The 12465-nt window shown below is 39.4% G+C and overlaps 1 protein-coding gene across 1 annotated transcript; it reads left to right on the top strand.

Moving 5' to 3' along the window:
• Positions 1 to 3608: 3608 nt before the first annotated feature.
• Positions 3609 to 12429, top strand: cnot7 (CCR4-NOT transcription complex, subunit 7). Its single transcript, XM_061725734.1, has 7 exons — positions 3609 to 3776; positions 5632 to 5755; positions 5836 to 6029; positions 7799 to 7960; positions 8352 to 8496; positions 10157 to 10267; positions 10768 to 12429. The coding sequence occupies exons 2-7, from the start codon at positions 5639 to 5641 to the stop codon at positions 10897 to 10899; spliced, it is 861 nt and encodes a 286-aa protein (XP_061581718.1). The 5' UTR covers positions 3609 to 3776; positions 5632 to 5638; the 3' UTR covers positions 10900 to 12429.
• The last annotated feature ends 36 nt before the right edge of the window (positions 12430 to 12465 follow it).

Genomic DNA, 12465 nt, shown 5'->3' with positions numbered 1-12465 from the left:
ACATGGAAGAAAAGCCAAATCTATCAAACATATATATATATATATATATATATATATATATATATATATATATATATATATATATATATATATATATATATATATATATGGAAAAATATGCCTGTTTATTGTGACGTAAATATATTATTGTCTGCATTATTATTCAAAGGATCGTTGGTTGTGTTTACGCATCATCTCAGTGTAACAGATTGGGATGTCGACATCTTCGTGAATACAGATTTGCAACATGCATTTGTGTTCATGCATGAAATTCTGCACAATAAAAACACATTAAAATGATCCTTCTTCAAATATAACTGTGTTGTTTCATTTCCTTGTCAAATGTAAAATCAAAGCTGTTCATACTCTGTTCTTGTACTGTTGCCAGAAACCTACACTTGCTGGTGATTTGAGATAAAATGAAACATTTCTCATTCTTTGTAGAACCACAAATATCTGTATGCATTTGGATTTGGTTATGAGTCAGTCCTGCTTATTCTCCTAAATGTCTTGTTAGGAGACCTGATTGTTAGCAATCAGGTCTATTTTGTGCTGGTTACATCTATTATTTGTAAGAGACTTTACTTGGAGGATGAACAACATTGAGTCCAAGAACATTGCTGTTGCTACGAAATGTGTCTGGGAGCTTTAAAAAAAAAAAAAAGTAAACTGCAGGACTAAGCTACAAGTTTGATGATACAGTGATTTGATTGTGTTTCTTAAGTCACATCGGCTGAAAATGTCTGGAAAATGTTATGTCGATGGATGGATGGATGGAAAAGCTGTAATTCTGTTCAGCCCATATCAAATAACAAAAAGACAACATTACAGGTCATAAATCCACAAGAATTGAAGATATACAGGGAGATCTTTTCCAAGGCTTCCAGAAGCAGAGATAATATCCACACGTCAGTCCTCAGCAGAGCATGAAATGTGGAGACATTAAGAGATACAGATATGTCACTAGCACTCGTTCATCTCAGTAACTCAAGCACAACTCTGAATGCATCATTAAAGGCCACCTGGAGTTTGTTTTTCATATTTACTGTGACTACACCAGAGATGAGCTGTGGAGAGGCAAGGCAAGTTTATTTATATAGCACAATTCAACACAAGGTAATTCAAAGTGTTTTACATCAACATTAAAAGCGGCAACACACAATTAAACAGTAAATAACACATAAAATGAAATAAAATTATGAGAAAAGAAGGTAAAATAACAAAAAGCACAAGTTGCTGAAAACTAAGGGCAGTAGAGTACCACAGGTACATCTCATTCGCGGTTTTCCGAAATGATTTAATTTAAGAGTACACTTAAATAGCAAATAAATGAAATGAAATGATAAGAAAAGAGTTAAAATAATAAAAAGCACAAGTTGTTAAAAATAAGGGCAGTAGAGTACAGCAGGTAAGTATTTAATTTAAGAGTACACTTCAGTAAACAGTAATGTTTTTATCCTGATTTAAAGGATCTACAGTTGGAGCAGACCTCAGGTCTACAGGAAGTTTGTTCCACCGGTGAGGAGCAGAATAACTGAACGCTGCCTCACCTTGCTTGGTTCTGGTTCTTGGGAACCACAACAAACCAGATCCAGATGAACCTCAGGGGTCTGGGAGCTTCATAGGAACTAACAGATCCAGATGAACCTCAGGGGTCTGGGAGCTTCATAGGAACTAACAGATCAACCATGTATTTTGGTCCAAGACCATTCAGGTCTTTGTAGATCAGCAGTAAGATTTTAAACTCTATCCTTTGACTCACTGGAAGCCAGTGTAGTGATTTCATGACCGGTGTAATGTGGTCCAGTTTTCTGGTGTTTGTAAGGACTCTGGCGGCAGCGTTCTGGATCAGCTGCAGCTGCCTGATAGATTTCTTGTTAAGGCCTGTAAAGATGCCATTGCAATAATCCAACCTAGTGAAAATGAATGCATGAATAAGTTTTTCCATGTCTTGTTTAGACAGAATCCCCTTAATCCTAGCAATGTTTTTTAGGTGGTAATAGGCAGATTTAGTGATAAACTTTAGATGGCTGTTGAAATTCAGGTCCGAGTCAATAATTATACCAAGATTTCTGGCTTGATTTGTAGCTGTCAATGACATGGAGCCAAGGTGAGCGCTGATCTTTTCCCTTTCATTTTTAGGGCCAAAAATGATCACCTCTGTATTTTCTGCATTTAGCTGGAAAAAATTCTGGCACATCTTATTTATCTATTTATTTATTTATTTATTTATTTATGTATATATTTATTTATTTAAAAGGGACAACGCATATTAATTAACATGGGCACTTGGGTCCATCATGTAAATGTGCCAGATTTAGCCATACAGGCTAATTTACATCTGCAGTCCCTGGCAGGTTGATGGTATAAAAAACATTGAAAGAGAACACACTAAAACACTAGGGCACAGAGTACAAACAATTAGTAAAACCATGACATAACTCTGAATAATGACAAACAACATAAATTAAGAACTATAGCACACAAACACATTAGCTCACACAAAAGCACAAACAGGTAGTAAAAACAATAACCTGACCCCAATACCAGATTATGACAGCATGTTTGATTATCCAGTAACCACTGTTTTGTGTTTTTAGAGAATGAATGAAGAGATGTGATGTTCCTTAGTTGTATGGGTATAGTCAGTACTGGAGTTGAGGGGGGATGAGGGGGGATGGCATCCCCCCTGAAATAAAAACGGTCAAAATGATCCCCCCTGTCAAACTGCCATCCCCCCTTTCCATCCCTTATGTAATTTCATCAATGAATGTGGTTTTACTGCTATTTCAACATTTAGATTCATCACCAGAAAAATAACTTATTTGACAATTTTCACCTGTTTCAAGTAAATTTTCACTTTAAATAAATAGGAAAATCTGCCAGTGGGACAATATTTATCTTCTTATTACAGGCAAAAAAATCTTGTTCCAATGGCAGATTTTTCTACTTATTTCAAGGGAAAATCTACTTGAAACAGGTGAAAATTGTTGTTTTTTCCAGTGATGAGTCTTGTTTTAAGTGTAATAAGATTTTTTTTTTTACTAAAATGAGACATTTTAACTAGAAAACAAATATTCTTGTTAAGATTTTAGGTTTTTGCAGTGATCCATTTTACTTATCCTGTGAAGGACAGAGTCATATTGATAAGTTCAGAAAACTGTTTTTTATTGTTGTGTTTTGATGTATTTGATGTAAACCCAGTGGATATTTAAAGCTTACAGAAGGCTGCATTTAACTGCTGCTATGTCATTCCTGCAGTATTTCTGCAGGTGTTTTGGTCACTGCTATTATTTGTAATATAATATATTATTTGTAATCAGCACAAATTATCAATCCCCATATGATAAAATCCACCATAGCCCCTGAATTCTTTTTACAACTCCAGTACTGTGTATGGGTAAAGTGCACCCACATCCACTCATTGATTTGATCTAAAATGGGCAGTAATAATTTCTATAATTTCTATTTAATCAAAGTGATTAATTAATTTAATGATAATGGAAATGGTATTAAACAATAATGTAATTCTTGATTTTATTCCCTCCACGGACACGCGGACGCACGCATGCACGGCTCCACGTGTCGGTAATACGCGATGACGTCACCAGGCGGGCCATGCTGTGATGGCAGCCGTGGGTTGACATCAAAACCTTACCGAGCAGAAACTATTTAAAAGTTAGCGGAAAAAACTCCCGACAACATAACACAGACCACAGCAACAGTTTTCAGATAGCTACACGCTTCAACGCACTCCCCGCCCGGGCAGGGAAACGGTAAGTTACCGGCTTGTTGGGCTTTGCAGGGGAGAAAAGTGGCGCCTGCACCGGCTCTGTGTGTGCGCTTCACCGGCCGGTGCTCGGCTCTCTCAGCATCTTCTTCCTCCACAAGCTCACTGTGATTGTGTCAGCTGATAAATGCACTGAAGGTGCAGGGACGGTGTGCAGCCCTGCACCTGGACGTGCCCGCGCAGGGCTGCGCGCCCCCGCCGCTAGCGGCTGGCAGGTAGGCGGTTAGCCGGTGCAGCTGCAGCCAGAGCCGGGCACAGGCAGCCCGACCCCTCGGTGTCATCCAGCTGCCGCTGCAGCTGCTGCTGCAGCAGGGGAGAGTCACAGCTCTGGGGGGGAATTAGCTCACTTTCTGTGACTGTGACTCTGGAGTTGTGTCTTCAGCACTTCCTATCACAGGACAGGACAGGTGATCATCCCTGAGCCTGTTTGATCCAGGTATCCTCCTGAGATTCAGAGATGTTTTTATTCTATGGACCAGCAAGGCCCCTCACATCCTCTGGCTCTTCCTCTTTAGCTGTTCCAACATTTGGTGATGCTGCTTTTAGCCACTAATACAGGACTGTCTCAGAAAATTAGAATATTGTGATAAAGTTTTTATTTTCTGTAATGCAATTTAAAAAAACAAAAATGTCATATATTCTGGATTAATTACAAATCAACTGAAATATTGCAAGCCTTTTTATTATTTTAATATTGCTGATTATGGCTTACAGTTTAAGATTACGATTCCCAGAATATTCTATTTTTTTGAGATAGGATATTTGAGTTTTCTTAAGCTGTAAGCCATGATCAGCAATATTAAAATAATAAAAGGCTTGCAATATTTCAGTTGATTTGTAATGAATCCAGAATGTATGACATTTTTGTTTTTTTTATTGCATTACAGAAAATCACAAAATTCTAATTTTCTGACACAGTCCTGTATGCTCCAAAACTGTGGAACAGCCTTAATGTGGACATTTTTAAACGCAGACTAAAAACTAATCTCTCTGGTCTGGCTTTTATGTAGCATCAAATGTTATAGTTTTATTCGGTTTCACATTTTTGTTTTATTTATTTATCTATTTTTTGTAATGTTTTTATTATTATTATATTTTATTGTTGTGGACTGATTATTTTTTAGCCTTAATTCTTGAACTTTTATAATTATTTCATTTTAATTAACTATATTGTATGTCAGTGTGCATTGGTGTTTTTATTATGCTTATTTTTCAGTCAAAATGTTAAAGGGGACCTATTGTGAAAAACAGGTTTTTTCTTGCTTTATCATATATAAAGTGGTCTCCCCTCAGCCTGCCAACTCAGAGAAGGAGGAAAGCAACCAAATTCTGCAGTGTCTGTACAGCCGCCCGGATGAGCCATCCAGTCTGATGTGGATCTACGAGCCGTTCAGATTCTGCTCCCTTACGTAACGACGGGAGCGATTTACATAGGTTGGCCTCTGATGCGTGAAACCACGTCCACAACTTTTTGGTAGCGGTGTATCGCATCATTCAGGCAGCCAATCAGCACAGAGCCTCATTATCATAGCCCCGCCCACTCAGAATCCTGCATAGATAATGAGGTTAGAGAATGGGAAGATAAAGACATGGCTCAAAGGCTGAATTTCTAATTTATTTAGCAAAAACAATCAAAAGCTTCTTTTTAAGATATTCAAGGCCTGTTTAAAATAGGTATTAGATGCCATAATAGGTCCCCTTTAAGCACTTTGTATTTCATGTACCTGGATGAAAGGTGCTATGCAAATAACATTTGATTGATTGATTGAGACATCTCCTCCCAGTCTTTGTATTCATTCTATTGTGTGTGTTTGTTGTTTGTGTCTCCCTGCATGGTGAAGTGGCACTATGCCCGCAGCTACTGTGGATCACAGCCAGAGAATATGTGAGGTTTGGGCCAACAATCTGGAGGACGAGCTGAAGAGGATCAGACATGTCATACGGAAATACAACTACATTGCGATGGTGAGTGATGCTGCCGCTGCGGTCCAGCCTGGTGACACACCCGGGCTCCCAGTGTGAGTAATGACTCGTCTTCCCCTCAGGACACAGAGTTTCCGGGAGTCGTAGCCCGGCCGATCGGAGAGTTCAGGAGCAACGCTGACTACCAGTACCAGCTACTGCGCTGCAATGTGGATTTACTCAAAATAATCCAGCTGGGCCTCACATTTATGAATGAGCAAGGGGAATACCCGCCGGGGACATCAACGTGGCAGTTCAATTTTAAGTTTAACCTCACGTAAGACTGCTATCCTCTTTCCTTGTCCTGTTTTTTTTTCTTTTATGACATAAGTTCTTTTGTAGCAGGTGAATTAACTTCCATTTTCCACCGGATAAGCGGTGGAAAATGGATGGATGGATGGATGGCTGGAAAGTGTTTTAGCAGCACAGCATCTACTGGAGTACATCTGTGACGGGTTAGACTAAGACTGATTATCTGGACGTTATTTGATCTTCAGGCTCTTTCTTTGCTCGTTCTTTACCAAATGAAAGTACCAGTTCTCTCCCAGAGGTGTCCTGTGTCTTAGGAGTTAAATTAACATGTTTTGTCGCCACAATTATGATGCATATTAGGGTCTATAATGCAAAGAAAACAATTAAAGCAGCACAATGTAACTTTTCCACCTTAATATCATATTTCCAGAGTCATTGTGATGGTACATCAACTTCCAACAGGTTTAATGAACCTCTGTCATGGTCTGAGGGGTCTGTATCACCTTCACTGGCACTATGTAACTTTGAGGAGCATGGTAGGAAGTAACCCTTCCACACTACTGGTAAAGCACTACCGCTTTTGTCCAAAGGAGCTGCCAAACAACAAAAGCTGAAAGTTACATTGTGCTGCTTTAAAAGATCCTGAATTAGAAACTGCCCCAAACCCGTGCGGCTGTGCTTGAGGTTGTGACATCACTGCTCTGAGTCGTGGGTTGTGGATGGTGCGAGCACCAGCTGCTGTCGTCCCTCTGCTTCTCTGCAGTATTCGTGACAGGAGAAGCAAAGTTACCTGTCAGAGAGGTGTGTGGATAGCACGAGCTCATTTCAGTTCAAGCTAGACGTTGCATTCAGAAGGGGCGTGAAAAAAAAAATGGTAGGTGGGGAGATGTATAGATGACATCATAGCCCAAGTCAAATAGGGTCAAGGTGCTTCGAAGGTTCAGCTTGGAATATAAACATGGATACCTTGAGGTCACCTTTGTGCCAGCATCTTGGATTATGCAGCTAGGAGTGATCTGGGATCCTGATTCCTGCAGAGATTCCTGCTGGGATCTCCCAGGTCCCAGTTGCAGAGCACCAGGAACAGAGCTTGTTTGAAAAAACTGAAAATCACATCTATAATGTTATAGAGTGAACTAACTTCTGGATTATTTATTATTATTATTATTATTATTATTATCATTATTATCATTATTATTATTTTGGATAAACATAATTTCTGATATATTCTACACTAACATTTTATATACATGCATATACATTTATGTATGTATGTATGTATGTATGTATGTATGTGTGTGTGTGTGTGTGTGTGTATATATATATATATATATTTATATATGCACACACACACACAGTATTGGATTATGGAGTTTGTCAGTTCACAGATTAAACATTGGAGTTAGAATGTATTTTTACATATTTAGTTGAGAGAAGCACATTATCGATCGTCATTGTTTATACTTTTCTGTAAAAGTTATGTTCAGCTCAGGGCTTCTTTGACAAAGTACCATATTTTTTATTTCTGACTTTTCAGTCTTTTTACCCCTCCCCTGCATGTGTGTGCTAAGTGTACTGCTGACAACAAAAATAGGTTTCCCCACTGAGGGAGAAAATAAAGGATATCTTATCTTATCTTATCTTATCTTATCTCTCACCTGAGTGATAAACTGACCGCCCTTCAAGTTTTTCTGTTAGACGCTGATGTGTTTCCTGTGCGGACTTGGAGCTTCAGATAATAACAGTGCAGGGGTTTGTTTTGTTTGTTTGTTTTTAATTTTGTTTCTTTCCCAGAGAAGATATGTATGCACAGGACTCCATTGAGCTCCTGACCACTTCAGGGATCCAGTTCAAGAAGCACGAGGACGAAGGCATCGAGACACTTTACTTTGCAGAGCTGCTGATGACGTCAGGAGTGGTGCTCTGTGACGGAGTCAAGTGGCTGTCGTTCCACAGGTATCCTGCTTTTCAAGTCGCCAAGGCTTTTAAACCCTGTACCAGCTGTACCAGAGATGGTAGGAAAAGTTGGATTCTCAGGGGAGGTACATTGATACCAATTGGTCAATAACCTACCATATATTATTAAAAAAAAATGTTTTGACTATCTGCTCATCACATTCCAGTTCATGTTTATTTGATGCCTGTAGCATCGACTTTAATAGTGTCTAAACAAGTCTATTTGTTTTACCGTGTGCAGGAGTCTCCACCCTGCACACGAGGGGCAGACGGCTGGCCTTTGTTCTGCAGTGGCAGAGTTGGAGTGAACTTTTGACAGCTGCTGCTCTGCGCATGCTGAGAACATTGTTAAATTCACGCGGCCGTGTGTGTGTGTATACGTGTGTTGCAGCGGCTACGACTTTGGATATTTGATCAAGATTCTGTCCAATGCCAACCTGCCCGAGGAGGAGGGAGATTTCTTTGAGATTCTCCGCTTGTACTTCCCAGTCATTTACGACGTCAAGTACCTCATGAAGAGCTGTAAAAACCTGAAGGTATTCTGATCAACGCTGCTGCTGTTACGCAGAGATCTGCTTGCTTTTATTTGAAGCATAAAACCCTGTTTCTCGTCTTCATCTTCAAGACTATTTTCACACCTGCTTTCACGCTTGCTTGCAGCCCTGAAATGATTTCTGCTGTTTATCTGAGGGGCTGCACATGATGGCAACAACTTTCCTTTAAAAACCTAGGATTCAGCGTTTTACCTGTCTGCAGGACAGCTGGCAGCCCACACCCCGCTGCTGATGTGTGGGCTGACTTCAGCAGCCTCGTCAAAAATCATACCTAAACCAGCTTAATTATGTCTGGCAGATGTTTTTAGAAACTGTGGTTGGCACACAGATTCTACACTTATGCAGGATAAAGCTGTCAGAGCTCAGAGGTCGGTTCCCCGGGGGTCTGTAGATACTGGATGTAACTGTAGCCGTCAGCACACGTTGGGGTAAACGCACTATAGCTGGCACCAGTAAGGATCTAGCTCAGGGGTCGGCAACCCGCGGCTCTAGAGACGAATGCGGCTCTTTAGCGCCGCCCTAGTGGCTCCTGGAGCTTTTTCAAAAATGTTTGGAAATGGAAATCGATGGGGGAGGGAAATATATTTTTTGTTTCAATATGGTTTTTGTAGGACAAACATTTTCCAATGCTGTAAAAATGTGTAGAATAAATATTACATTTCAACATTTCTGTTAACAAACATTTGCATCAGAGCCAAACGTTTCTACCAGCAGGGCGGCGCCAGGCAGGTGGCTGTTGTTAAACAAACCAGCCAAAGTTTGTTTCCAGGGGGAAAAAGAGAAAAATAACTGAGGAGAAAAAATCAAATCCTTAAAATAGGTAAAAACTAAACAATATGAAGGTTTAATTACTTTAAATCCAGATTAAATCCTTTTTTATTTAAATGTTTTGTTTTAATATTGTTGCTGGTGTTTCTATGTAATATATGCTGAGTCATGTTTGTTACACGTTGACCCAAATATGTCATTTAAATTCTGATTAAATGAAAAAATGTACAAAAAAAGTGAATTAAACTTGAATAATTCACGCATTAACAAATTGAAAACTAGAATTAAAAAAAAAATTTAAACATTTAAAAAAAAACAAATTCTTAAAATATATAAAAACTAAACAGTATGAAGGTGTATTACTTTAAATCCTTAAAACGTATAAAAACTAAACAATATGAAGATTTAACTACATTAAATCTGGATTAAATCCTTATTTAATTTTTTTTAAATATTTTTGCTTGTGTTTCTATGTAATATATGCTTAGTCATGTCAATTGACTAAAATATGTCATTTAAATTGTGCGTTTCTACCAGCAGGGCGGCACCAGCCAGGTGGCTGTTGTCTTCATTCTAAGGCTTATACAAGACTTTTCATTTTTTGCGGCTCCAGACATATTTGTTTTTTGTGTTTTTGGTCCAATACGGCTCTTTCAACGTTTTGGGTTGCCGACCCCTGATCTAGCTGCATTGATTGGAGGGGTTCTTCTGTTAAAAACAAAGAAACGCCATCTTTGCACCCATTTAATCATAAACATCACGGCAGCAAAAAAAATCAAGCCATTAAGCTGAAACTGAAAAGTGTCCTGGCTTGAGCTTGACAGCTCTCAGGTGTTGATGTGGATCTGGTGACTGACGGTGTTTCTGTGTCCAGGGCGGGCTGCAGGAAGTAGCTGAGCAGCTGGAGCTGGAGAGGATTGGACCTCAGCATCAGGCTGGCTCTGACTCTTTACTCACAGGCATGGCCTTCTTCAAAATGAGAGAGGTAGGAGCCTCAACCTGGAGGGGGCCGGTGTCTGAATGAGAAACTTGATCTTTCTGGGCCTATTTATAGATTGAGTTCAGGAAGATTTCACCACGAGACTCAACTGAGTGATGTGGTTGATGTCACAATATTTGATCCAGAACTGTTAAAAGGCAGTGAATTGATTTTTGTTTGATATTTTATTGAAAACTGTCTTGTTCCTGACTCATTCATCTCTACAAGCTTCCTCTGAGAGCTGCAGATTTGGAGTCATCTCGTGAGCTTTACCCTTCTAGACACTTCTTCTTTTGTGTGACCAACATCCCAAAAAAGAAATTTGCTTTATAAATAGATATGTTAGATCCAAAATCAATTATCAGAATAGGTACATATTGATTTCCTGTTGAGCAACTCTGTTAAATGACCGGCTGCTGCTGTAAGATGAAATTAATGCATTTAACGATGCATTGCATGAATTTATCATCTGTTCTTGATATTTTTTCCCACAATTTCTCCCACAGATGTTCTTTGAGGATCATATTGATGATGCAAAGTACTGTGGTCACTTGTACGGCCTTGGTTCGGGCTCCGCCTACGTCCAGAACGGGACCGGAAATGCGTACGAGGAGGAGGCGAACAAGCAGCAGTCGTGACGTCGCTCTGAGGCTCTCCACCCTGCAGCTCAACGTCCAACACTCGGCGCATCAGCGAGGCCCAGCGCCTACAGCCGGATGACAACATAACGGAATGCATCATTTAGCAAGCTGTTTCTCATAGGCTCTGCTCACCTTAGACAAGTGAACATGACGGTTAAAAAGATCAAACTGTCCCGACCCATGCCGTAGCTGCGTGTGAGAGTTTAGTCTTTTATTCCTACGTGGCAGCCTAGACTGTGTGGTTGAATAAGTTCAATTTAACATGCTTGAAACGATGGGATTTTAGTTCTCCTAAAGCGTTCTGTAGAAATGTCATGCACTTTAAAGCTCTAACCTGATTTTATATGGAAAGCTGAACACGCTTCTGGTGTGCGTCTCTCCTCTTTGTTGCCTTCTGTGTTCCCATTTTACATAGTGAACATGTAAATCTTTACCATCACCGCAGCAGCTCTCACCATGCTCAGCCTTAATATTAGCTGCATTTTTTTCTCTTTTAAACTTTTAATTTATTGTGCTGGTTGTGTGATAATGAGTAGTTTGCCCATTTAACACTAAGACCTCCAGATGTGAGCATGCTTCACCCCCTGATAATCCCGGTGGATCAGAAGAAAGGCAGCTGTCATTATGTGTGTTTACCTGCACTACAATCTTTACGTTTTGCTCATTTGTTCCTATAAAGAGAATGTTTGACCTGATTAAGCTGTGATTTCACTTTGAAAACTGTCGGGCAGGTGCATCTTGCTGTAGATTAGAATGTGGAAACAAGTGAAAACCAACTTGTTAACTATCGGTTTCTGTTTTCCTGTCTGCATTGGCGACGATGCTCAGATTACTTGCTTGCAGAGGTATCGGCGGCAGGTAGCAGGATGCATACAGATGGTTTTCACAAGATTTATGTGAATTGTGTTTGTAAACACTCTCAATGACGCGACAACACACGAGCAAATGGAGAAACTCCACTTGGCCAATCATCTAAAACACTAGAGCAAAAAAAAAAACAAAAAAACTGAATAGTCAAAGCAATTAAAACATTTGCCATCTATGGGGCATGCTGAGGTTCCTATAAACTACTCTGTTGAGAGAAAGGTTTTGTTTTTAATTGAACTTCAGGTTTTGTAGACTTTTAGTGTTGTAATTTAAATAAAAAAAAGTAAAAGTTTAAGGCATTGGAACATTAACATTGCTTGTTAATCTGCATCCTCTTCTTCCAGATGCCATAATGTTACTTTAGAATGACGTTTCTTTTTTCCTGTTTTGCTTTCCAGTTCACTCATGCTGCGTAGAACAGCCGCATGCACGGAAACGTTGGGATAAATGCCGTTGTAGTTCCTGAGCTTAACTAGGCGTGTGTTGAAGTGTAGATTTGCAGTTTATTTTATCCTCTCTGTAACAAAAACAGAAGTGGGGTGTTTTTTTCTTTTTCTGCAGCTCATCTACACTGTTAAGGAGTAAAATAATATGCAATATGAGAGGAATGTTTTTAAATTAATCCTTTTTTTTTTTTTTGTAAATAAAGTCAAAAGTTTTCTACCATAAAATGCTCCTGGGTGATATATTTTAACG

The sequence above is a fragment of the Cololabis saira genome, chromosome 7 (genome assembly GCF_033807715.1).
Source record: "Cololabis saira isolate AMF1-May2022 chromosome 7, fColSai1.1, whole genome shotgun sequence".
NCBI lineage: Eukaryota > Metazoa > Chordata > Actinopteri > Beloniformes > Belonidae > Cololabis > Cololabis saira.
This window is presented reverse-complemented; position numbering and strand designations above follow the sequence as displayed.

Bases quoted from the DNA above. Each gene is read 5' to 3' on its own strand.
- cnot7 (XM_061725734.1), top strand. From the start codon at position 5,639: ATGCCCGCAGCTACTGTGGATCACAGCCAGAGAATATGTGAGGTTTGG. The intron at 7,961-8,351 runs GTATCCTGCTTT...CGTGTGTTGCAG, and splicing joins AAGTGGCTGTCGTTCCACAG to CGGCTACGACTTTGGATATT. The intron at 10,268-10,767 runs GTAGGAGCCTCA...TTTCTCCCACAG, and splicing joins CCTTCTTCAAAATGAGAGAG to ATGTTCTTTGAGGATCATAT.